Source organism: Gymnodraco acuticeps, unplaced genomic scaffold, assembly GCF_902827175.1.
Source record: "Gymnodraco acuticeps unplaced genomic scaffold, fGymAcu1.1, whole genome shotgun sequence".
NCBI classification, from domain to species: Eukaryota; Metazoa; Chordata; class Actinopteri; order Perciformes; family Bathydraconidae; genus Gymnodraco; species Gymnodraco acuticeps.
In genome coordinates, this window is record NW_022990346.1 from 2,102,038 (window position 1) to 2,128,729 (window position 26,692).

The following is a 26,692-nucleotide window of genomic DNA, read 5'->3' on the forward strand; positions in this document are numbered from 1 at the left end:
ACATTTTTCTGGATTAAGACTTGAATTATAAACAAAGATACAGTTTTATCTTTCATTCATTTTGTATGACTCAATTCTAACAATAACCATGATTGTTGGATAAAGAGCCCCCAGATTTCCTATACTGTGAAATTAAAACAAATGTAGATGTTGAGTTTAGCGGTATCTTGATGAATTTGTGAGGGACTGATCCCCAATAGCAATACAACTGACACATATATATAAATATGGCTGTAACAAATATAACATACAGTACAAAACAAAAAAACGTTTGTTGATATGTCTGATTATTTATTTTTGTGTAAGTGTATTGTATCATTATATGACAAAACATGTGCAGTCAATAATGTAATCCTTAATGTTAATATAACAGAATCTATGCTGTTATGTGTACATCTCTCAGCTTCATTGTAAACATTCGGCCCATTGCCTGCTGGCTTTGGCTCTGGACCTGAGTGTTATGTTAATCCTCCTCGGTCATACTCTGCACTGTTTATGAACGAGTTATGAATGCACAGGGGTTAGTCCATTAGCTCCTTGGTCATCAGACAAAAATCCATTCTATTGGTGGCCACCATCGAGCGGCGTCCTAATCCTGCACACACGTTATATAAAATGCCCATCGACCGGCGCGTCACGCAACCACCAATACTCCGAAACCTGGCGGTCCGCTTGTTTGGCTCATACCGGGACAGGACGGAAGCATCATGATAATCATAGTGGACCTGCTGCTGATGCTCATCGACCTGACCTACTCCATCCTGAGTGCCATCGTCCAGACTGTCCTGCGGCCGAGGCTCAAGTGCATTGATGGGGAGCTCTGTCTGATCACCGGGTCGGGGGGGCGCGCTGGGGCGGCTGTTCGCCCTGGAGTTTGCCAAAGAGGGGGCGCACCTGGTGCTGTGGGACTGCAACGAGGAGGCCAACGAGCAGACCGCCAAACTGGCACGGGAGCTGGGAGTTAAGGTTCACGCGTACACGGTGGACCTGTCCAAGCGCATGAGCATCTATGAGACGGCCGACAGGGTGAGAGCGGAGGTGGGGGAGGTCTCCATACTGGTCAACAACGCAGGAGTGGTGGCCGGGCGGAGGCTGCTTGACTGTCCCGATGAGCTTCTGGAGAGGACTCTGTTGGTGAACTGCCACGCGCTGTTTTGGGTGAGACTTGACGCACGCATCTTTTACGCACAACCTATGCAATCAAAAAACTTATGATCGACTCAGAGCAAATGTCATGTATCAGGCTGACATGACTTGTGTAACATCAATGCACCAGTCCTCCCCCTGGCCTGTATTTGTGCACTGGTGTGTGAAGGGATCAGAGCAGCACAACAGTATGTCCTAAATGTGTTCAAGTTTCACGAGGAGGATACAAGTCAAAGGCGGTAACATGAAACACATCCCCAGAATAAAAGGAGCCCACCAGTCAATAAATCATGTGATTCTGCCCTTGATCCCCTTTCAGCCTCAGTCTCGTGCTCATACAATAAAGTGTTAAGCTCTTAAGCATCACATTTCAAGATATCACACACATACAGTGGAAGGGTATCTGTTAAAGCACAACGTGTCACTGTTGGCAGCAACAAAAGGACATCAGAGCCAAAATGAGAAATCTGGGCTCATAATAAACTGTCTTTGCTTTCACCCTAGGATTCTACATGGCTCCAGCTTTGTTCAGGATTATGCACTTTATATGAGCACAGCATCAGCCGTAATTAATAAAGGTCTGAAAAATAGATTTGACACAAAGCCCCTCTTCAAAGAGATTGCCTCAAGCCTGGATTCTTAACAATAAGGCTCTTATCATGCGAGTTGTTATATTGTTCCCTTACAAAGTTATAATTCATAACATATAAATGTAGAGAAGCTGCTGCTTTGGTTGCCCTTTGGTCATTAGCCTTGCCTATTCATGTCCCAGGTTCATTATGTTGTAAATAGATTTGTAGTAATAAAAAAACAAGTTTCTTACTGTTATTTCCATTGGTAATGTTATTAATGTTTGTTTAAGGGAATACAATGCAAGTTAATGGGACTTAGGTGAGCCTGTTCACAAAAAATCCTTATGTACAGATTAAGTATGATTTTTCCAGTTAGATACACTGACATACTTAAATATATTTGATTTCAACAGCAGTTTGTAAAAATGTTTGGTCTTACTCTGATCTCATATAATAAGTAAAACACTATTAGTCAATTAATAGTGTAAACACACAATTAAAGTACATTAACATTGGGTCGGGTTGTTAGGTTCCCTTGTATTATTTGGCATAATTTGTATCGTGTGTCAAATGGCATGATAATGGATGATTGATTTTTAGTAAAACTCAATCGTGTGTAACCCAACAGATGACAAAGGCCTTCCTGCCTCAGATGAAAACAACGAACCACGGTCACATTGTGACTGTTGCCAGTGCTCTTGGACTATTCAGCACTGCATGTGTGGAGGTAAGACACAAGATTACTGACTCACTGGACCACAATCTGAACAGACAAGTCCTAGACCAATCAATTATAGTGCACATCTAAATACCAGCATTTACTTTCTTCCTATAGGATTACTGTGCCAGTAAATTTGGAGCCGTGGGTTTCCACGAGTCACTGACGCACGAGTTGCTGGCAGAGGAAAACGACGGCATCAAAACCACTTTAGTCTGCCCTTATATTGTAGACACTGGGATGTTTGCAGGCTGTGAAATCAGGTAGGCCACCATTCGTCATTTAGACTTTAGTTGTTGTCTTACCTAGAAATAATGTTCTATAATGTACACTTGTTTTTATAATGACCAGGAAGGAGCTCCGGGGTCTTATTCCCCCTCTGGACCCCCTCTACACAGTGCAGCAGTCGATGAAAGCCATTTTAGCCGAACAGCAAATGATCTGCATTCCTCGCCTTATGTATATCCCCTTCATAACAAGAGCGTGAGTATAATGTGAAGTGAATGCTAAGGCCATTATAAATTAGAAAGAAAATACATAAATTATTTGGGAACAAGACAATAAATGCAATGGTATTGTTTTTGTTCCTTCCCTTGTCTAGATTGCTACCTTGGGAGGCAAATGTGGCGACCTATCGCTTCATAGGAGGTGACAAATGCATGCTTCCCTTCATCAAGAATGTTGAACTAAAGAATGCCAACGGCCACGTCAAATCCTAAGACCTCTCCGTCAGTCTCGATTATAACCGTGGACCAATGCAGACTAAAGGCTCCGAGTGTTTATCCTTAACAAATGAAGGGAGAGCCAAATACCTGCAGGTTTATCTTTACATATATGTCGGGACATTTCTGGTTTTATTTAACCATTACTAGATCGAAAGGGGAGCCAGTGTTTGCTTGATGAAAAGGAATTCCACCTCCTTATAAATCAAGAGAAATATAGATTTATATGTGTACCGGAGGCCAAAGAGCCAGAAGTGATAAATGTTTCTAAAATAATGCTCCCAGAAAAGAGGCTGCGATCAGAGCAGAGCTATACAAGTGCCTGTTTATTCACATTAACAAACAGTGGGGAAACGAAGACTTGACAATGACCAGTTGGCGGGGTAACATGCAACAGAAAAATATGATGTAATGTTTAAGCCACAGATTACAGTTTTTCAAAAATGTAAAAGGAATTCAATCATACAAAAGAAGCGCTAAATAAACCCCTCCCATGTGATTGTGATGTTCAGCGTTCCCACAATACTGCTGAAGTGTACCTCTGCTGCTGCCGTTACTGTAATAAACTGACAATTGTATGGAAACTTGTAATCCAAATCCTTGTTAGTCTTTGCCACACAGCAAACAAAGGGCTCAAACGCAAAACCGCAATTCAGTCGAGTCAACTTTTGGTCATGTCTTTAAAAACCCTTAAAAACAGCTTGCATCTGAGAAAACACCCTAAATTCAGGCAAAACCATCAGAAAGCAGTCAAACCAAATCTATTAAGATTCAAATTCAGCTGAAGCAGTTCTGTCGTGTGGCCACAGTGGATACTCCTGCAGTGTATTGTACTCCTTATTAAGTGAACCCCATCACATCGGGTTCAAACCAACTGCACAGTGGCTGCCTGTAAGTAACCCTGCAGGAACTGGAGGGCGTCTGCATTCAGACTGGTGCTCAGCATTGAGGGAACCTGCAATTGAGAAAAGAGGCAAGAATTACTCGTTTGCTTTCTGCATCGTCACATCCTCTGTTGCAGATCACAGCGCTGAAGTAATGATTTATTTTATTCAAAACAAATCCAAACTGTGCACTGACTCGGTGGGAGGCAAGGGGCCATACTGAATACTGGATAATTGTTCAATAATGTGTAGTAAATTAATTAAATATAAGAATGGGCATTGATTATTTAGTGGCCATCCACGAGGATATGAATATATTTTAAGATAGATAACCTACACATGATGGTGTTTTCCCCTTAAATATTAACAACCCACCTTAGGTAGAAGAAATACTTCCACTGTATTATTTGTCCTTCCTGAGTTACGTATTCTGTACCACAGAACATGACCTGTGGCACAAGTTGCACAGTATGTCCTGCACGTCTCTACATACCCTTCCCGGACAGGCAGTAGAGAGTTTGTGGAGCGACTGGGCCAGCAGGATCTTGGGGTTGCCGACAGCGTCTCCTATCGGGTCGTGCTCCTTCTTCCCGGCAAAGGCCAGCTGTGAAAAGGCCGTCTGATAGCCTGGTGTGTCTTCAATGTCAATGAAGTGCTCATCATCCGGGATGCTGTCATCTTCTGGCAGCTCAAAGAAACCAATGAGAGCCTGGAGCAGAGGGGTCCTGAACAGACATGAGAAACCCCAAAACTTCAGGTACAGTTTAACTCAGGACAAGAAACTATTACATGTCATTCAGGATGTTTTGCACTATTGCATCATTTGTTCTGTTTTACACTGTTGGAGGAGCCTGTGACCTAAGATTTTCATAACTACACTTTAGCTATGTACGAATGACCAATAAAAGCCTTGAACCTTGTATGAGAAGAGTATTTCCAATCAATCAAACTGTTTTCACACACCCGCACAGTACTGGATTGTTAGTGGACTAAAGGTTCAGGGACTTTAACCGAGTAACTTTATGAAAAAAGGAACTAATGGTTGCATTTCCTCCAGACGGATCTCTTACCAAAGTTTAGTGTACTCCGTGTCCATCATTGACGGACATTCAGTAAGGATTTTTGTGATGCCAACAGCGCAGATCTTCTTTTCAACCGGTCCAGACACCTTCTGAACCTCTGGGATAATTATTTTCTCCAACACCATACCAAACATCCTGCAAGACAAAAAGCAACCAGGATTACTACGTTACATATTTACACTGATCCAGATGTTCCTGTACTGATCCTGATCCAGATGTTCCTGTACTGATCCAGAGCCAGCTTTTGTGGTTTTGATGTCTTTAAGGTCAACAGAACATATTCCACTGCCTGAATGCTACACTGACGGATGAACCCACTCAATAACCAGTCAAACATGAGTCTACTTCTGTCAACATCTTCTGGTGTATATGGAAATGAAACTTACTTTGGCTGGATGCTGTCGAACATCTCCTGAAGTGCAATGGCTCCGTATTTGACACAATACAGGTTGATAAACACTAAGAAGCCTGTGAAAGAAAACAAGTCACAGCAGCATAAATAATAAATAGTATTCAAAACTAGAAAATGTAGAGAAATGTTCACTGTGACTGAAACGTGGGTGTGCGTCCCGATGCCAACTGCTGAGTAAGTATTAATAGCATTAGTTATATTGTTATGGTACAACAAAGAATATCCATTAATTGTAGGTCACTTTTAGCTGACTATTTTAACTGTTTATCTATTACATTTTTGATTGTTGTAATTTTCTAAATGAATCACTGACATCAGATGAAGAGCTTTAAACAGAACATGAACATTGGTAAAGAGAGGATTGTACTAACTCTTGATGAACTTGGTGGTTTTGGAGCCTTGGAGCCTCTGGAAGAGCAAAATATAGATCTGTTTCCTGTACTGAGTGATAGACTCTCTGGCAAAACAAAAAACATAAAGGTTAAAATACATATCACCAACACATTCCACCAGTTGAGAACACAGCTATAGTGAACCTACGCGGGCATGTACTCTATGATGCTGTTGATCAGGTAGAAACCTTGGTGGTCGTTGGCCTTGGAGGCGATAAGCTTTTGGAAAACTCCAAGCAAGCCGGGCTGAGAGGGAAAGATGAGCACGATGATACTCAAGTGTTAGAATAGTGTCCACACAATGAATCAATCATACAACATTTAAATGATAAGAAATTGAATAATAACTGCTGTATACAACACTCTCCCCACTTACGATTTTATCAGCAGCAGAGCTGGCAATAGAGGCACCTCCCTTCTCCAAGTAAGCCTGAAGCAGGCGCACGAGAGGGGGAATGTTCCCTGTCCGCTCCCAGAGCACGGGCTGCAGCAGGTGAGGGAATAACGCCATGTAGGAGGAGGGAATAGAGTTGGAGTGGATCTCTAGGAGGAGAGACATCACCTGGAACACGTAGGGAAGAAACTCTGCAAGAGAACAGAGAAGGATGAGAAGAGTTACCTCTACAGCAGGGGTGTCCAAACGTTTTTCACCGAGGGCCACATACAGGAAAATATACAAAGGGCTGGGCCACTAACTAGAGGTGAGGTATATTGCCTCATAAGTTCAATTATAAGTTAGCAAAATCAATCAACTGTAGGTCAATGATGCGTGTGAGTGTTGGCAGCTCATCCCTTAAAACAGAAACCTCAGATTGATTATAATAATGAGAAATAGGAAGGGTGTATTTCAAGCTTGTTATGTAAATAAGTCATTGGGCTTTTTTCTTATCAACTAAGATATGTTAGAAAATGTCTAACTTTAATTGACTGAATTTATTTGAAAAGTGGTCTTATTAACACATGGATACTAGAGTGTAATATATTTTTACATTTATAGTTAAGAAGTACAATAGAAGACAAGCACAAGTTTCATTTGTGGGCCATATTCCATTATACTTTTTGAATTTGCTGAGGGCCGATTCAAAATGGTCCGCGGGCCGCATTTGGCCCCCGGACCGTAGTTTGGACACGCTGACGACGAGCTCTACGTCATCAGCGTGTTGATAAATGACAACATAAATCAACTCCATAGGTGAATGACTAACCCTGGACATCGTTCTGCAGGATCTCAGTGAAGACGGGGAACAGTGCTTCCTCGAAGCTGCTGACCGTGGTGGGGTTGGCCTTGCAGGTGATCCGGACCGACAGGCACAAGGACTCGAACAGGTAGTGGTTAAAGTGAGGCTTGCTGGGATTCTGAAAACAAGATGTTGGCAAAGTTGACACGTGTATGCCCTGAACAAGCATCTTGGTGAATCAATCTGCATACATAAAAAGTAAACGGGAGTGTTACCTTGCTGACTAAGAGGAGCTTATGAGTGAGTTGACCAATCAGAGTGGGAATGTAGGGGACGATGGCATCCTGCAGCAGGGAGAAGCTGCGCATGATGGCTTTAGAAGTCAAAAGAAACAAAAAGGCATGATGAGGCTACTTATAATAACTTTGCAGTTGATTCAACACTGACATGGAACTGGTAATGAGGAGCATTTAGATGACGGAGAAAAGTCTGATTTACCTTTCATGATGTATTCATTTTCTTCAGACCCAGGAAGAGCCAATGCCTTGAACAAGTTGTTTAGCAGCTGTTCAGTAAAAGGGGCCATCTCTGCGGGCGTGATACTGAGAACAGAATTAAAGGGTTATTATTATATATAGTCTGAGTGGACTTTACACACATTGCCCCGTTTTTCCTCAGCGGTCTTAATATCGGTTTGTGAGCTGTATATGACTGCTGTTATGGCACCGGTTCTTAAATATAGTGGTAATGATCTCGTTTCATACTGGATTCAGCAAATATGTGAGAGTTACACAGCTTGAATCTTTAGGATGTAAATAATATACTGAACAATTATTGTTGACTTTTTATGCATTTAAAACAATTTGAGCACTGTTAGAAATGGTTTTGGTCCATTCAAATATCATTTCCCGTTTCCTATACTTCTTAATACTTACAGTGTGGAGTTGTTGGGGCCTCTCATGGTGAACAGCCTCTCCAGAGCGTGGGCAGCGTACGTGTGCTCCACTGTGCTCTCCGCCTGCAGGTGACTTATCAGCAGAGGAACGGCCTGCAGCAGCTGCTCCTTGGGCAGCTGAGGGGAACGGACAAAGAGGCCGTCTGTGATGCTTTCATTTTGCCATTTGAACATTTGAAAAGGCGCTGAGAAGGATGACAGTCCATACCTGGCTTCTGAAGATCATGACATACTTGATGGCGTCTGCCTTCAACACTGGGAACTCGTTGACTAAAAAGACAAATGGTGCTTGATGTTAGCCAACAAACAACTCAATTTGGAAATAAAAGTTTTCCCACAACTCTCAGAGCCAAGTCTAAAGTAAGTTGCTGTTGTCACATAATACATTTTTATGATTCTATATAATATTAAGAAATGTGGATTATTCTTACCATTGGGGGATTTTAGGTCTGAGAGAATGTGGTTCACAAAGAACTCATTCAGATCCACCAACTCATTGGCTTGTGTTATCCCATGCTGGTGAGGGGGGAAAAGACAATCACTCAAACAGTTATTCTCATTATATCAAACACTTTTATAAATGTACCTTTTTACTAGCAGTTATATATTCAACACTGCTCTGAATATGTTTGCAACGTACCTTCTGTGTCTGTGCTTTCGACGCCAGTGATGTGACCAAGTAGATGGCGGCATCTTTGTGTTTCCAGTTCTGCCCAGGGCTCTTGGCGTACTCTCCCAGCATAGAGTTCACATAGCCAGAGAATATTGCTGTGACAGGGCCCTCAAAAAACTTACAGAGGCCCCTCACCAGGTCACATGCGGCCCTACGACGAGTGTCAATGTCTGAGGAAGGATAAACAGTGGGGACATGGTTAGAGCATTTTCTTCACAGTTAGTTATTTATGTGTGAACTTTGAGTGCAAAACAAACCAACAACAAATAAAATAACTATGCATTTGGGGTTTGACGGATCTTATATGCCAGGAGACCCTTCCCAAAACAATAGTTAAACTCAACATGTGAAGAGGAACTACATATTTGTTTGTGTATTAATGTGAATGGTTTGCATTGTGCTAAATCTTTACCAGATCCTTCAAGGTCCCTCCGGATGTATTCCTCAGAGTTATCTTCAAAGGCCTCCTCATCTGCACCTGATCAGGATTACAAACATCCTTGTCAGTTTCACAAAGTGCAGGTGTGTGTACCTGCAAGCAAAGCCCTGCACCAGCTGAAAAAAAAAGGAAGCATTTACTTACTTCTGAACTCCATGTTGGGCACAATGACCTTCTCACAGATGCTAGTGAGCGTGTTCTGGTCCTCAAATAGATGCTTGTAGTGTGGCCTTTCACACACCGATGCCAAGAACTGGATAGCATTGCTCACAAGCTGCAACAAATACGAGGTGCATTGTTAGTAGAGGAAAAGTGAACTTTGAAAAAGGACACATAAACACAGTCAGGGTACACAACTCTCACCAGGTCATATTTGACTTCCTGGCCAGTAGAAACTAAAAGGTTCCAGATGGCCGTGACAAAGCGCGGCAGATAGGGCTGGAACTCTTCATCGTACTTCTGAGCGTAGAGAGCTGCATTGTCACAGATCTGAGACTTCAGCAGCTCCAGGAGACCTGCTTCCTCCTCGTCCTAAGAGACACAGCCACACCATTCAAATCTCTGTTGCACCGCAATGGTGGAAATGTTTTGCATGAGTGGAGAAAAAAAAGGAAATAAATACTCACATTTGTTTGTAAAAGTTTATTATCCAAAGTTAGTAGGCCGTGAAAATTGGTCATCCACGTTTCCATGTTGTCTTCGAAAAACTCTGGAAGGTCCTTTGTAATAATACAGAGTTCAGTTGAAAGCACATTTTTCACATCTCTGATGGAAGTGTAAACTCATTACTAAAACAGTATATATATATATATATATATATATATATGCTGACATTTACATGGGGCAAATTCATAACGCATGATTGCCTTTCAATAATTACACATTCATTACAACTTAGAATTACTATTTTGTCACATCAATAAAAACAAATGATGGCAAAACAGTTCAGAAAAGCAAAGCCTGGACGCACAAAGCTAATTGTACTGACCTGGAAGTTCAGACTGTAGAAGAGCTTGGAGATGAGTGTGAGGGAAGAGAAGAGGACCTTCAAGGCATTGACATCTGTAGCATGAGTCTGACACAACTCAATAGTGGCCTACAGCATAGAGTGAACATTGAGAATGAACAAAACTTCATCATATTTGTAATTAGCCAAAGTAATACCTTGCTTTGAAGTTTATATCTTGTTAATTAAACATGTATATTTTCTACTTTCTTGTTTATTTCTTGTCTTTTCATTTGTATTGTACAATGCCATGTCTTTTTATGCTGCTGTAACACAAACATTTCCCAAATTGGGATCAATAAAGTACTATCTTATCTTATATCCATGTACAACCTTTTGAGATGGGTTAAGAGTTGCGGTAAATGAACGTCAAGTCATTACAAACCTTGAACAGCTCCGTCAGAGGAAGGGCAAACGTATCCAGCACTAGTTTGATCTCTGTCCAAAGCTCGTTTGACTTAAACTCATGGCGGTACCTTGGGGACACAACGGTTTTTTTAAATTAATAAAATGTGTTTAAATGTAATAATTACACTATTTTTAAAATGATGAAGCAATGAGATGTACCTTTTAAAGAGAGAATGTGCAGTACGAAGCACTCCATTGATGATGTGAAAGTCTCCACTTATGAAGCGGTTCACCATCTCAGTTAGCAGGTCGGGCCATTTCTGAGGGAAGTCTTCCCTTCCTATGATACTGATGGCATCACTCAACTGTGGAAAAGCAAAGCATAAACAGGGGTTTGGGTGAGTATCTATTATACACTTTTAAATTAGATTTGTTTAAACACTATAATAATAATATGTGAGGATGTACCTGTTTTTGAATCTGTTCTGGGCTGCTTAGCATCAAATTGACTATGTTGGCTTTGATCGCTGTTCGGTCTGCATCAGAGACTTTGTTTGGTTCATCTTCAACCTTTAGAAAAACATGACAAACGCAGGACAATCAACTACAACCCCAGAATACACTTAACACTTGTTCTGATCAGACTTTGTACAAAATGCTACTTGAGGTAGTTTGTCCCATGCAGCCTCAATCTGATGCCAGACATGCAGGGTGAGACACTGTACCTACACACAAGTAGGCTGGAGGATATATTGATATCATATTGGTGTTGTGATATTAGACTAGACATCATCTTATATTTTGAATATTGTAATATCTCATACATATTACAGTCTTTCTCTGGTTTTAAAAGGCTGCATTACAGTTAAGTGATACACTTGTATAATACTGAACATACTGGACTGTGGACTGTACTCTTATTGTGTAAATATTTTTTGAAAGCACAAATAGTCAACCATAGAATATACATCCCGAGGTATTTGTCCTTTATAATTGTGATGTTTATTTTCTCCACAATATCCATCCCTACATACAAGATACTAGTGTAAACAACATGTAAACATGATGTTACTCAGTGAGACTCACAATGCGCCAGTTTCTTTTTATGTAATTCTTGAAGGTAACCGCAGCACAGACTCGAATGACCTGGTCTTGGGACTTCTCCAGCATAGTGAGCAGTAACAACGGATAGTTCTGGTTACCCTCCACTGATTCAAGAAACTTTTCAGCTAAGAAAAAATAGAAAGCAGGTGTTTTACAGGAGAGACAAGTTAATCATTAGCATAAAAAGGTACATTAAAACATGTATTTTTTATAAACCGTATGAAGATATGCAATGATGTGTCATTACGATGTTTTACCTGGACGTCTGACTGCTGGATCTGGGTCCAGTGTTTTCCTGAGGAACTCGGTGAGGGTTTGGAGGTTAGCATCATTTAGCTCCATGCTTGTCACTAAAGAGAGAGAATGAGAGAGATAACTCAGTATTTGGAAACTATTCAAAGTTTAACGTGACACACATGTGTGACATTGGTTACTGTAAGATCATGATACCTAAAAGTTTATAAATGCGGGCAAAATGCAATTGTAATTCATGTTTGTTGTGTATGAAATTAGTTTTGTCACTGCTCTAACTAACAAGTCAATGCAGTTCTTGTTACGAAGTTCACATATATTTTTGATAGTTTCAGTCATGCTCAACTTGCATGCATTCAGTCTGACGTTAGCTTGCTAGCAGCTAACAAGCTAGGCCACATAGCCTCAAACTGACGTTAGCTCAGTTGGCCCCGCTGACTGCAGATCGGTTTATGCAGTCTGATGTCTAAGCTAGCTGTCTAGAAAGCTGTCTATTTTCCTACAAGTTAAATACAAGCACATGGCGATCCCTGCATCAATTTAACGAACAGTTATATTAAACAGAAGTTATCTCCTGATCCAATGTCCTAAACTAAACTAATTTACCGTACAATCTTATCTAAAGCCGCATAGAAGGCAGTATCCCATTTCCATGGAATAGACTGATCCAGGTCCTCCAAGTCAGCCTGCTAATGTTAGCTGCTAGCATGCTAATGTGTTTTCTGCTAAGCATAAAGTTAGCTAACAGTCCAAACAGTTCAGATTTACTGCCAATGTATTGGACCAGCACCTAATTTACAAGTGTGTACCCCGCATGACTGTATATAATTCATGTTAAAGCACCAGGATATCTTACCGTTACAGTATATTCAGTCAGGATGGGAGGCACGACAACCCGATTAGCCGCGCGCTCACCGTGCCAGCTTTCAAACGTCTGAGCAAAAGGAACTACGCGGTCACCATACTACGCACGCGCAGAAGACAGAGGAACGCTCTTAGACACGCCCCTTGCTCGGTCTCCATCAAGTACAACACAAGACAACTTTACATAAAATACTCTAATACTTTAATCATACCTGCCGATGCTGTACATCATGTATGTTGTCATATGTATTTATGTTGCTATCTGTATGTTTAGTTAGTTGTGAAAACAAATAACCTTCTGGGGAAATAAATCCAATACAGTTCAAGTAAAATAGCTTTCCTATGTACAATGTCTTGTCTTTTTAAAATAATATTAGGGTAGTCTATTCTGTAACACCTTGTACATGCAGTTCTTGCGCTCGCCCTGTGGATGCATTATTCTTTGCACTGTGTATTCTCTTGTTTATTTTTGCAATGTGTATTTCATTATTTACTTTGTATGTAATATTGTGTGTACAATATTGTTTGACTGTTTGTTTATTACCTTTGTATTCTAAACTACCACAAATAAATGAGTGGTATGTCAGTGAGTGTTTGTGTTGTAAACTGGATTTAAAATGATCCATATTAAATTCTGTATCCTCGTACAGTTGGTCATACTAAGTGAATGAATACAGCCACATTGAGCTCTTCACATTTTAATCGTGAAAGCATAAAGGCATTCAACACAGAATGACAGCCATTAACAATAATGCACTTAGAACAATATATCTGAAATGTAAAACAAAAAACAGCTTCAAACACAGTGAGCTTTTAAAACTACAAACACATTTTTAAACAACAACACAAAGTTAACACTTTTAGTGAGCTTGCCCCCTGCCTGTCTCACAGGAACAGCGGCAACAGAGGCTCAGAATACGGGCATGCTACAGGTTGTGCGTCTGGCGTATGTTTAAGGTGTCTCGCAGCATCAGGTCACGGAGTCGCCAAAGTGCATCTGCCATTGTCTTGTGGGCCCCCTTACTCTTCAGCCAGTGGGATGGCAGTCTGCTCTCCTGCTCTTTAGTGAGGCGCACATCTTGTTTTTGAACTGTAAGTACACAAATAAAACATTAAGATTATACATCTTAGAATATTTACCATTCTACATTAATGTATTAATAATAGGGCCGGGACTCGATTAAAAAAATTAATCTAATTAATTAGAGGCTTTGTAATTAATTAATCGAAATTAATCGCATTTTTAATCACATATACATATTTGACCTGAGAACAGTGAGAAGCAATTTTTTTCACATGGATTTTAGTATACCATTAGGCGCATTCACACCGCAGTACTTTTCCCACAAAGGTTCATGAGAATGTAGTTCATGAGAACTCTTTGAACCTGGGGGTGGATTAGGCAAATGAAGCCGCTGACGTCACATCTTCTTCTTCTGCTTTGGGTTTACTGGCAGGCCGCAAACCACTTCACGGCGTATACTGCCGCCCAAAGTCCCCGGCCGGAAGTCCCCGGAGTTGGGGACTGGCTTCAGTAGAAGCTGCTGGGAGTCCCAGCAGCTTCTACTGAAGCCTTCCGAGTAAATCGCCAGAACGCCGACACCTCCTCATCTCCACCGCTCCCATGGTTTATTTTGTGTTGCCATAAGTTAGTCTCTCTGCGTTTCTGCGCTGGGCTAATGCTAATAATGATAATGCGAGGATAATAAAATGGCGGCTTCACAAAACTTTTTGGGAGTTTTACGGGGCGTGGTTTGCAATCCGCCCAGCCAATCAGAAATATAGCTCTTTTCTCACAAGAGAGCCGTACGAAAGTCCCTGCTCTCTAGCAGCTCTCTGCTCTCTAGCAGGGACTTTCGTGGGGGTAAAAAGGTTCTCATGAACTAATTTTAGTACCGGCTCTTTTTGGTGTGAACGCGATAAAAGAGGCTAACGTCCACGCTAGCTTCCACGCTAGCTGCTATATGTTTTGCATTGAGGTGATACTTGAGGCTTGATGTGCTGCGGTGATATGCGAATTCCTTTTTGCATAATTTGCACACAACCGTGCTCTTATCGACGCTTCCATCCGTCCGTTTTTTAAAACAACATTTCCCACTGTTGTTCACTGTGGTTTGTTGTTGTCTGAAGTCATGAACGTTAGTTGGTGCTCCATTATAATCGGTACGCCTGAAACTCATCCAGTGAGAAACGTTCCGCGGTGCAAAAATAAGTGCGATTAAAATGCGTTAATTTTTGTGTAATTAATTAATCTTAATTAACGCGTTAAAGTCCCGGCCCTAATTAATAACATTTTAGGGTTACTGAATATGATGTTGATGTACTATATTCTGTTCATGGTTTATGGAGTTGAACAAAATATGTATTTAAGTGCATGTCTAGTGTGACTTTAATCACTTGTAATCAAAAAACAAGACTAACCTGAAAGAGCGTGGTCCCACTTGCTGATGGTGGAGGACTCTGCAGTCAGGCCCTCGATGTATCTGAGGTATGCCTCAGAGTGGAGCAGCCGCTGAGATTTGGCTGGTGGGGACACGAACATGGGGGTGGAGGGCTGCTGGTGCGCAGGCTGTCCCATCTGGCCTTGTCCTGGGTACGGTGGGGGAGCCTGCTGCCCTTGGCCAATCGAACCCATCTAATGAAAATATTGGCATTCATACAGGATTACATTTTCATTATCATCTTGAGATAATGGAAGTCCCAATCTGCAACGGGTGTCAGAAAATCTTCAAATGCATCACATAGTGGTTTTTACATGTTCTGTTGATTAGGGCTTCAAGCACAACGTTTTCTACCAGGGTCCGCATATTTAAATACAATGGTAATATGTGTATTATGTTTCTTTAACTAGTGCAGTATTTTAAGTGTAATGTATGTTTCTAATCCCAGACAGATATATGATAGGAATATAATAGTAATATTGTGTAGGGTTTAAAATGATGTGTGAACTGTTTCAATGTTCTATGATTCAGGCATACTTCTGACAATATCTATACTGTGTTTATGAAGAATATTACTGAATAAAATACTTAGTGAATGGGGAAAAGGGCTTACAATCAGAGCTATGCTCCCTTTTACATATGATTGCCTGTTTACAGAGCCTTACAGATTACCTGAGATCCTTGAATGTTTCCTGCTCCATGACCACCTCCCGGGCCATTGACACCTGTGGGGATATTCAACATCAAGACACTGTCAAGAAGTGAAGCAGGCCATTTGATATTGGTTTAAATTACAAATACTAAATTCAATTTCTATAATTAACCAGTGCCATTTTAATATAGACTAGAACAATAAGGAATGCCAATTATTAATATTTTAACTAAAATATATCAGGTTTATGATATTGAGCAGGACAAATAGCTGAGCCCCAGTTGAGGATGTTATCTCTCAACTGACTAGTGATTTCAGGACCTCAACCTATTGGTACAGGTAGCCCCTCCAGCATGTCAGATTGGCAGACAGGAAGCAACTGCGTGGCAGGTGGGGTTGCTATGACAGCACTCTTACCAAAGTACGGCATTCCAGGAAACCCAGGCATAACGGGCAGGAGATGTTGGGGAAAGACAGGCACCCCCATGTGATGTGGTGGCATGCCAGTCATACTAACCATGCCTTCACCGTATCCCTGCATCATAGCTGACCTATATGCACCCATCATACCTTCTTAGGAAGGGACAGTAGTAACACAAGACAGCAACATGCATCAGTTAGACATGCATCAACTACTTGCACTACCAAGCATGCAGAAACATGTTAACATAGATGCTTTCATTCAATCAACAGAGCATTATGATGTTTTTGAACTGAAATAAAAAAGTCACAAAAGTTAAATATGCATAATGAATACCATTTTGTTTACATGCACTATTGTCAAGCACTTATTCATTTTTAAAGGGCAGTGTGTAGAATTTGGAAACAGCTAGTTTCTTGTTGCAGATTTGAATTGAAGTGAATACCCTGCTGCTAACCCCTCCATTTTCAAGACTGCAATGAGCCATCATTGCTAAACCGTGTTCATTTTGTGGTGTCTTCCAGGACCTTAAAATAAGGTCTAAAATGACCCTTCTTTAGAAACGACCTAATTCAGCCTGTGGTGTGCATTACCACACATTTTAACAAATTCAATCTGCTAATATGTTCCCCTAAATACTACACACAGGCTCTTTAAGTCCCAATCCTCAAACAGTGGACAGCAACCTTAAGCTTCATGTTCTGCATTAAAATACAGATATATGGATTCTACCATGATGTTAATAATACAAAGTACTGTACAACACTCAAGGTTTGGGCTTATAAATAAGTTAAATGATGTTAGAGACAACATATAATTAAATCAGGACACATGCAGGCATGGGTGTGATTAGGAAACTTGTAAATAATGACAAAACAACTGGCAGTTAAGCTTCTTATTCCAGCCTTTAAGTGATCCCTCTGCATCTATGAGGGGTTACCTGACACAGGCTTCATGCTGTGATTTAGTATCCCCTTGGGGATTGGGGGAGGGACCCGCCCCATCAGTGCCCCTACTGGGGTACCTGCTCTAGGCGACGTCTGATGATGGGCCCTGTCCCGCTCCTGCTGCTCTGCCAATTTAGCTGCTCGCTCTGCAAAGCAATAAAGACCAGCAAAAGTGTTCATTTCATACGGTTCACAACTCTTGAAACACAACCATCTAGGTGAAGAATAGAATCAAACAAGTTCCCCCCACCTTCATAATCTGCTTTCCTGGAACCCTCAAGGTTCCTCCACTCTGTGCCGACGAGGCGGCTGAGCTCCCCGAAGGAGAAGTCTGGGTTCCGGGCTTTGATGACCGCCCGCATCTCACTGCTGAACAGGATGTAGCCACTCATGTTGATCTTCCGCTTGGAGCCCTCCTTCTTTGGAAGGCCCTTTACGGATTTTGGTGTGGACTGCAAGCGAACACAGTTCAAAGCGTCTTTACATGAATGCTAACAGCATGTTTTCATAGAATATTAACATTTGTAACTCTTCCACCCTGACCTGCAAAGGAGTGTAAGGTATGGTATCCATGTCACTAGACATGGAAGAGTGCCTCCGAAAGCGAGACCGGTCCCCTAGCTCGCCATCATCATCCCCAAGATCCTCTAGCTCCTCATCTGTCATATCAGCAAACTTGGCCTCCAGTTTCTCAATTTTTTTGTCCAGCAGAGGGGAGGGCTCCTTCTGGGGCACTATGAGCTTCCTGTAAAAGACATCAGAAAACAATATTTACCGGATTAATAATCTTTTTTCAAATGACTCCCTCCTTTAGGAAGAATAAATTATTCTTTAATTAAACTGTGCACCAAGCATAGACAATCAAGGACTTGATGCCGCCAACACTTGTTTCTGTATAAGTGCATAACTACCAAGTCATTTTTGTACATAATTATTGCTAATTCAAGTTAACTAAAACGTTTTTCACCTAAAATAGTAGATTTCATCCTCCACCACTTTCCCAGAGAGTGAGAAGCGCTTAAGGCCCTTGAACTTCTTCATCTGCTTCTCACTCTCGATGTAGCGGCTCTCACAGAGCAGCACGTTCTCTTCAGGCACTTCAGTTGGCCGGCAGGAGAGGTAGTCTTTGAAGGACGACACCACACACTTCCCTGGGAAACAAGACAGCTGTCTCAGTACACAATCTCTATCAACTACATAACTGAGACGTCCTACACTGCAGGATTTATGAAAACAAAGCGGTACTTGTGCAACATGTTACCGATGACACAGGTCATAGGGCAAGTCTCCTCAAGGTTGCTAAGGAACACTTCCTTCTTGTAGAACATTTTCGTTGGCTCGTGCTCCGTTTCCTCTGGGTGGATGAAGATTGGACCAAAGAAGTAGCCTGCTCCATCTCGCATCCACATTTTCTCAATCCTGTTCAATATAGATACAAAAACTAGAATGACCTTCGTAGGGTTGTTGCCAGCAGCAACCACTCAAGTTCCAGTTTACAACCATGTCTGTCCAGAATATGAAAGTATGAAATGTTTTTTTTTGTCAAAATGGAAGTGATTCATATATTGGTATATATATGGTGGTATTGGTATTCAATATTCCAGTTCAACACAAGTTTAGGGTCATCATTTCAGTATCCAACTAAATGGAAAATATGGCTACAATCTACCGTTTCTTGTCTGAGTTATGGGGTTGAATGTCAGCCAGACAAGTGTTTTTGCAGAATATTATGTTGAAGTTGTATCTATTTACTTTACCTGCCCACTCGGTGGCGCACTAGTCCATGTGAACCAATGTAAACACAGTCCCCTACTTTCAGCAACAGGTTGTTGTAGCAGAGCTGCTCGTAGTACTGACACCCCGGCTCCCCATTGGTCATATCCATGGGAACATCCTCCCTCTCCTGCAAACACATTAGTAGTTAACCTAACAGTAGCCTTCTTTATTTTCTGTCATTGGGAAGAGGAATATAAAGGGTATTTACCTTGTCTACAATACTGTCTGTCATTTTGATTTCATCCACCACCTCGGGAGGTTTCTCCTCTTGTTTGGGAGCAAACATGGAGGCCACACGGACGACAGGTAGGGGGACCTCTCTGGGAACAAACCGCACTGAGCTCGGGGGCATGGTCCACATCTTGATCTTCTTGAAGGACTTGGACTTGGCAGAGTAGCGGGACTCACAGACATAAACATCGTCAGCTCTGAAGCCTTCTGGATGAAGTTTGAAGTACTCCTTAAAACCAACACACCATAAATATTGAATTAACACTGAAAACACATCGAAACAGTTCAAAACAACCTAACAAGCATAGGAACAAAGTATTTACCTTTACAAACATGACCACACATTTGCCCAGAATCTTGCTGACAGGAGCTTTGTTGTAATAGTCACTTTTAAAAACTTCCTTCTGCAAGAACTTCCTTGTGGCCAGATGAAATGTTTCGTTTGGTCTGTAGAACCAGCAGCCATAAAGCCACTTCTCACCTGTGTGTATTAGATGGGGGGGAAATGGAATAATGTCTGATTAAAAAGGATTAATTCTATTGAACAGAAACACTAACTGAATATGCTGCAGGTCACAAACAACTATTGTCATGATTTTTATAATTAAAACATTTCATTATTGTGCAATAATGAGACTGACCAGTGTCGTCTTGCCAAAGGCGTTCAATGTAGATGATGTGAGGCTGGAGGTTAGGCTCTGCAGGCTCCACATACACATAGTCTCCCACGTGGTACATGCTGTCTTTGAAGCTGCAGTCCTGACTGTAAGTGCGCTGCAGGTTAGACTGCCATGATCCTCCAACTGAGTCCTCTCTCTTCTCAGCTTCTGGGGATTTAGAGGTGACACAATAAGATAATGCCACAGTATATGCTACAATATATGCTACAATGTATGACAGAACTTCAAATACTGTGACCTTTCAAATGTGTTTATCATCATACCCCTTTTTTCCTCTTCCCTCTTGATTTTGTCCTCCTCAAACTCCTTGGGGAGCTTCTCTTTCTTTTCCTTCTCCACATCACTATGCAGATGTTTGGAGGTGTAGCTGAGGGCAGGAGTCATCAAGATCTCTCCGTTCTTACACAGCTCGTCTCTGATCCGGATGAAGAACTGCTGCAGCTCCACAGCGTCTTCGAAGATCTCGGAATCGGTCCTGTAATAAACATAGCGTTTGAATAAATGTAAGCTTTCTTTGAATACATAATCCTACCACAAAAACAAAGCATTAAATAGGAAAAGACAACAGCTCCTCACCTATTCAACCGTCTGGCTTTTTCCAGCACTTCAACCATGTGGTCCTGAAACACATCCAGCCTCTTATAACGCCCTCGGTCTACATTAGTCCTGATAATCTCAAAGTTCCGTGGTGGCTTCTCAGGATTTGCGGGATCTACGGCAGGTATCTCCGCGAGTGAATCGCTGTAGCAACGGCCCTCGTCATCTTGGTGACCGAGCACGGAAACAAAGAGGCTGCGGACAAGTTCCTGAATGAGGCGTGGTACATCCGGCACATGGCCGTCATCCCCCCCCTCCAGGTCCCGCCTGGTCTCCAGCAGCACTCTGTGCAGCATGAGGGCGTCGCGGTAAATCAGAGACTCGGGCTCGTTGTAAGTACAGGCATTGTTGAACATGAGCACTAAGTCCTCCACCAGTGCATCCACATCCTGGGTACTTGTTAGCCAGCATGTGGCTCTTGATCTTCTCCATGTCGACAGGTTTCTTGATAGCGATGTAGTAGTCAGGCAGCTCGGCCCGAGACGGCAGCCGCAGGAATATTGTGCTGAGGCGACGGCCCCGCTTATCTGTGAAGTTCTTGACAGCCTCATAGAGCTCATTCAGCTTCTGCTGCAAGGGTGTTAAGTACTTGGACTTCTTCAGAGTAATGCTGTTCTTTCCTGAAATCAAATAAAGTAAATGTTGATGAAAACAAACTCACACCATAGCTTGGATTTCATTCAATAAAGGCAAGTAAATCTGGTTGACAAAGTTAAGTACTTATTTTCAACTTTGGAGACATCATGTCATCATCATCTGTTGCTGGCCCAAGATCCTTGCGTCTGTCTTTCATAATCTTCTCTAGGACGTCAGCATCGTTGTAGACCTTGAAAACAACAATCACGAGTCATCACGAGGAGCTCCTAGTTCCTGGATGAAGTTCATTTGACTTGCTGTTAACTAGATACAAATATCTAACAGATCTTACCCGAGAGCCTTCTTCATTGTAGTGTCGTGCATTGCGGAACATCAGCTTCATCTCTTCCACCATTGCATCTTCAGTCATGTACTTGTCTGAGCGGATGTTGTGCTCAATGGTCCTGAGGTCCATTGGCTCCAGGATGACCTTGTAGTAGTCGGGATAGTCCTTCTTCGAGGGCTTGACCATGAAGAGGTCACAAAGTCTCCGACCAGTGCCAGCTTCTCGCGCCTCGGCCACGGAGGCAAAAAGAGTTTTCATTCGGTTTTTCTTCGTATTCTTCTTGTGACTGGAAACAAATTGCGGATCAACTGTCGATATACCTCCACACACTTCAGAGATTTGATTAGGTAAAAGTGCAAACCTTTTTCTTTTTGTGCTGCTGGTGTCAGACGTTGCAGAGGAGAGCATGCTGTCTCCATCATCATCATCTCTCTGTAAGAGCTCTTTTCTCTTCATCTAAACAGATAACAGGTGATATATGAAACAAGTGGCTATAATGCCTCTCGAATATGAAAGTAGCTGGTCAAAAGTGTGCGTTGGGACGGACCTGCTGAATGTGTTGGAGTTTGAGAGCACGCTTGTAGATGGAGGAGTGAGGAACATTGTAGCGTTTGGCATTCTCAAACATCTGCATCAGATCAGAGTCGATATGCTCCACACTCTCATATTCGTTGTTCTTCATCTTGTTCCTGTGGGGAATTACGGGCTCTCACATTTGGAAAGGAAGGCACAGAAAAACTGTACTGTACAGTGAGTGTGTGTGATGCCGTAGGGGTAGAAAATAAAAAAAAGAGAAGGTTGGTAAAACAAAATAAAACAAATCAGTGATTAAAGCATGAATTAGAAAAGATGGAGCAGAGGGAGAGTGGGATTTGATCCAAGAAATGTTTGAAAAGCTTGAGACATTTCAGATTTGTGTTTAAAAGGGACTTTTTTCTATAATATTGTAACTAAAATGTCCCATTACAATAAATGCATGTATTGAACAAATTGCTTGATGTGAGATATTAATTTTTCGGTAGATGTAATATGAGACTGAATTCACAGTCTCTACAATGATATAAAGAAGTACGAGTACTAGTGTTTTTTTTAGTAACTTATATACTTTCTCAGGACATTTTAAAGGGTAGTCAAATGTAACTTGATGGATAAACAGATCTATATTTACATGCAAACGAGAAATATTACTTACAACAATATTAATGTGCTTATTTTGCAAATCAATTTAAAATGTAAACTAAGAAATATCTAAGTTAGTGCATCTAAGTGCATTAATACTTAATAGAGCACATTATATTAATAGCCTTTCTGCTTAAACTTAACTTTGAAATGGAAATTAAAATGTAATTATTTTTCAATATACTTCAATTTAAAAGAATAACATGTCAAAGCATATCGAATCTGTGTTGAACTCAGGGGGTGACACCACTCAGGGTTCTTGAAAAAAAATGCAAACGTAGATCACTACTAGTTCTGTCATACTTGATCAGATGGAGGCTGATGGGCTGGTTGATCTGGTGGTAGTAGTCGGGGTAGTCCTTCCTGGAGGGCAGCTGCAGGAACGGCTCAGAGATCAGCTGGCCCTGGCTGTTCCTGGCCCCTCGCACCGCCTCATACAGCTGGAAGATGGGATTACTCATGTCCATGTTAGAGGTCATACTCTCTGCTTCAGATTCACCCTCATCATAGTGGACGGACCCTAAGAAAATTGTATTAGAGATAAATAAACAATGACACACCCATGAATTACCATTTGTTGTACAGAGGATCTTCATGATGAATGTAAGATATAGAGGTAAAGAAGTACCGGAGAGAATGCCTTCCTCATCACTTTCATACTCAAGAGCCATGGTGATCGCTGAGAGGCGGTCACCCTGGGCAGACCTTCTATTCCTAGAGCCAGAGAAAAAGAGTGGTGAAGTTAACATGACTTTTTTCCACTTTAGTCTGAGAGTTGTCTCCTATTTACTTGATACGAATGCTGGACTTGATTGGCTCTCCGTGCTCCATCTCAGACTTCTTTTGTGAGAACATCTTTTTGATGGTGTTTGCATCCTAGGAACATAGGAGAGCTCTTAGGTATCCAGGCAAACACTGAAAATTATATTTATCACCAATTATATTCTGATGTACACACTTACCTTAAACACTTGCGATCCAGGCTCATTATACGTTTTGGCATTCTTGACCAGCAAATCTATATCTTTAGCCATGGCACCAACGCTCCTGTAGTGATTCAACTAAAATAAAATATATGTATTGGACGTTTTCATCATTCAAATGTTTGCATATTGAATGTAGAAGATGTAACAGCATACCTGGATCTTCTGAGCCACAATTTTCAGATCTATTGGTTCCTTAATGATGGCATAATAATCTGGGTATTGCTAAATGAAAAAGGCAAACTACGTATCAAAGCAGAGTCCAATATTTTACTGATAATTTCTCAAGTCATACTGAGGTGCTTGTACCATTTTGGAGGGTAGCTTCTGAAACAGCTCGCTGACCAGGCGGCCTGTGGGCTCAGTGTGAGACACCACGGCATCAAGGAGCTGCTCGAGGACTTCTTTCAAGCAGGTGGGTGCACTCTGTCACATACAGGTGGTCACAACATTTAGATAGATACTACATCGCTTTTAATGTATATTCGACCATGCAAATTAAAGCAAACTTCCAATGATGTATACCAAACCACCCAGTTGTGTTGTATGCATAGACTGTATAAAGAAGTGGACATAGCCCCTCAAGATAGAAAAGTGAACCCAATCTTGTGCATTGTTTGCATTTATTCAAGTGACCAGCAGGTGGAACTCCAGTGGTTGCAAAAGTATTATTGTATTTATTTATAGAAGGACCATGCATACAAAAACATTAATCTCAGCAAAGAGAAGAGATGCAATATGCCAGATTATAGCTAATAGCTCATTTCCATCTGTGGTCCAATTGAGATGTCCAAGATGTCCAATTGTGTAGAAATCTATGATAAAATGACCCTACTTCTCAAATGATGTTTTACTTCAATAGACATACAGCTGTGATGTTTATGGTTCCAGTGACTACTTTCATGTCTTCTTAAATACACAATGATTTTATTTTGTAAACTATGACCAAGTCGCAACCGCAGTGACCCGTCAATCATGATAAAGTAGAGATGTATAGCGCAGTTTTATTATTTGGTCAGAAAACGAATACATTCCGGTTAAAACTAGATTAGATGACGATGGCAAAAAGGCCAACCTGAGGATTTAAAACATTCACAAACTAACGGTTCAATCATGGTGGCTATGTCCATGTTTGAAAACACCAGCATAATAGACATAACAATTCAGATATTGTAATTTGATTAAACAAATCAGAAGCACTGATTTCTAACTAAATATGAATATAGTCAGCAGTATGTGCTAAATTAAGAATAATAATAAATATGTGTTATCAGTCATGTGTATGTCACCTCATCCTCAGTGGACCCTCCGGGGTTGTCATGTGCATAGTACCCATCTTCATCATCATCATCATATTCGCCTCGCTGAACGAATTCGTTCTTGGTTCTCAGGTAAAGGTCCCAAAGTTTACAGGCTGCTCTGTACTCAGGACTGTCCGACTATATAGACACAACAACACATATTCATGTCGGTGCACAAACGTCATTTCCTGCCTACAATCAGAAATGTTTTATTATTATATATTTGATTTTTCTTACCTTGTAGTATGTTTTTGCATTGTTGAACAACAGTTGAAAGTCACTAGTGAGTTGTTCAACATCATCATACTCCTCCATCTTTAATTTCTGCTGGATCTTCATCATGTCAATAGGCTGAGACACCACATGATAATAGTCCGGTTGATTCCTGTAATGAAAAGGGATGTGTACATTTTAACAAATTCATGTTTAATTCATGTTAAGGGAAGTTTAGGAAGTAATTGAATATGCACATATCTAATGATTTGTTTCCTCACCTTCGTTTGGGTGCTCTGATGAAAAGCTCACACAACATCCTACCCTGATCATCCTTGTAATCTCTGATGGTGTTGTACAGTTCATGACAGACAGCAATCTGCAGGGCAAAGAAATAAACACTGATAAATGTCTGCATCCTTCCGCATATCAACAACATGTATTGAAGTATTAATATGTAGAAATCAGTTTGAAAAAGAGAAACTGAAATGATTTGTTAATTTACAGGATCCACGGTAGGAATGTTTGAGGTCCTTCTCCTCTTTCTCCCAATTGAAGACACTAGAGATGAAGACTGGTTATCGTCAACATCTCCTCCACTCACACTGCTAGAGGGGGATGTTGCCCTTCTCCTTTTCAAGGCCATGACGAACCCCTGAGGTATAAAGCAAGTAGAGTATCACTGCACAGGTGTAATCTTACATTAGAGCTATAACATAACATACCCATTTTCCAACAGTATCCAAACAGCATGTACACTATAGAGACTACTAAGACTTGCTGTGCTCTGAAGCAGTCAGTTACACATCCTGACAGCGCTGCCAACAATGCCACATACAGTAATACAGAATAATTCATTTCAAAAGAGTGCCATTCCTGATTCTGATTAAACATTACTTAAAATTGTATAATGCCAAATCTGGGTAAGACATGACTTTAAAGCTTATATAACTATAGAGCTGCCAGAAGCTTTTCTTAATGAATATTTGCTTCATTCATTTCACTATTTAAACGTTTATTAGAATAGGCCCAATGAAGATTATAATCTCTATATGTATTATTTGAAATAATGCAAATATTGTCTCTTTTGTTATATTGTTACCTTATATATTGTTAATCTTATCAATGTTATATTAACAATATAGCATTAATAATACAATTCACATGCCCTATCCCAAGCTTCTGTAATTGTATCACATATGTCCATAATGTCTCAGTATAGGGCTGCTCAATTAATCGTATTTTAATCACAATTACGATTTTGGCTTGCAACGATTATGGAAACAACATAATCGAAATAAAAAGATTATTATTATTTTTTATATATATATATATATATATATATATATATATATACATACTTAAAAAAAAAAAATTCAATAAATGGATGTTTTCAAAGTAAATGGATAATCGTTTTTAATAATCGTGATATCAATTATTGACCCAAATAATCGAGATTATGATGTTTGCCACAATCGAGCAGCCCTATCTCAGTATTGTATGTATTTCTGTTTTGTTCATAAACTGAAACTAAACATAACATTTCATCAGAGAAACTTTAACACCAGAATACAAAGCATACACAAGGATAAACATTTAATG

General features: G+C 40.8%; 3 protein-coding genes across 3 annotated transcripts; 1 reads left to right on the plus strand and 2 right to left on the minus strand.

The window, feature by feature from the left end:
- Positions 1-287: 287 nt before the first annotated feature.
- On the plus strand, positions 288-3,315 carry LOC117551120 (retinol dehydrogenase 10-like). Its single transcript, XM_034223841.1, is given in 6 exon segments — positions 288-839; positions 841-1,158; positions 2,347-2,445; positions 2,554-2,699; positions 2,788-2,919; positions 3,038-3,315. Coding segments are annotated over 6 exon segments (945 nt in total). The 5' UTR covers positions 288-707; the 3' UTR covers positions 3,156-3,315.
- Positions 3,316-3,463: 148 nt separating this feature from the next.
- On the minus strand, positions 3,464-12,846 carry cse1l (CSE1 chromosome segregation 1-like (yeast)). The gene is made up of 25 exons (XM_034223840.1): positions 12,740-12,846; positions 11,889-11,981; positions 11,614-11,756; positions 10,996-11,097; positions 10,747-10,892; positions 10,565-10,655; positions 10,162-10,269; positions 9,800-9,892; positions 9,537-9,704; positions 9,318-9,447; positions 9,147-9,212; positions 8,702-8,904; positions 8,493-8,577; positions 8,270-8,331; positions 8,042-8,178; positions 7,605-7,708; positions 7,382-7,479; positions 7,134-7,284; positions 6,305-6,513; positions 6,077-6,174; positions 5,908-5,993; positions 5,511-5,592; positions 5,113-5,259; positions 4,536-4,767; positions 3,464-4,113 (listed from the first exon to the last, which is right to left on the minus strand). Exons 2-25 carry the CDS (start codon positions 11,971-11,973, stop codon positions 4,024-4,026), a joined length of 2,916 nt encoding a protein of 971 aa, XP_034079731.1. The 5' UTR covers positions 11,974-11,981; positions 12,740-12,846; the 3' UTR covers positions 3,464-4,023.
- A 583-nt stretch (positions 12,847-13,429) lies between these two features.
- Positions 13,430-25,736, minus strand: pbrm1 (polybromo 1). The gene is given in 30 exon segments (XM_034223865.1): positions 13,430-13,837; positions 15,169-15,382; positions 15,861-15,913; positions 16,258-16,413; positions 17,202-17,354; positions 17,459-17,660; positions 17,752-17,953; positions 18,176-18,359; positions 18,470-18,627; positions 18,966-19,111; positions 19,193-19,444; positions 19,539-19,696; positions 19,857-20,042; positions 20,159-20,370; positions 20,472-20,884; positions 20,886-21,112; positions 21,213-21,318; positions 21,421-21,700; positions 21,776-21,870; positions 21,962-22,103; positions 22,897-23,113; positions 23,222-23,322; positions 23,324-23,469; positions 23,556-23,654; positions 23,733-23,801; positions 23,886-24,002; positions 24,866-25,015; positions 25,115-25,262; positions 25,372-25,469; positions 25,596-25,736. Coding segments are annotated over 30 exon segments (4,989 nt in total). The 3' UTR covers positions 13,430-13,673.
- Between the last annotated feature and the right edge of the window lie 956 nt (positions 25,737-26,692).

Bases quoted from the DNA above. Each gene is read 5' to 3' on its own strand.
- cse1l (XM_034223840.1), bottom strand. From the start codon at position 11,973: ATGGAGCTAAATGATGCTAACCTCCAAACCCTCACCGAGTTCCTCAGG. The intron at 9,893-10,161 runs GTCAGTACAATT...ATTATTACAAAG, and splicing joins TCTACAGTCTGAACTTCCAG to GACCTTCCAGAGTTTTTCGA. The intron at 4,114-4,535 runs GTATGTAGAGAC...TCTCAATTGCAG, and splicing joins CTACTGCCTGTCCGGGAAGG to GTTCCCTCAATGCTGAGCAC.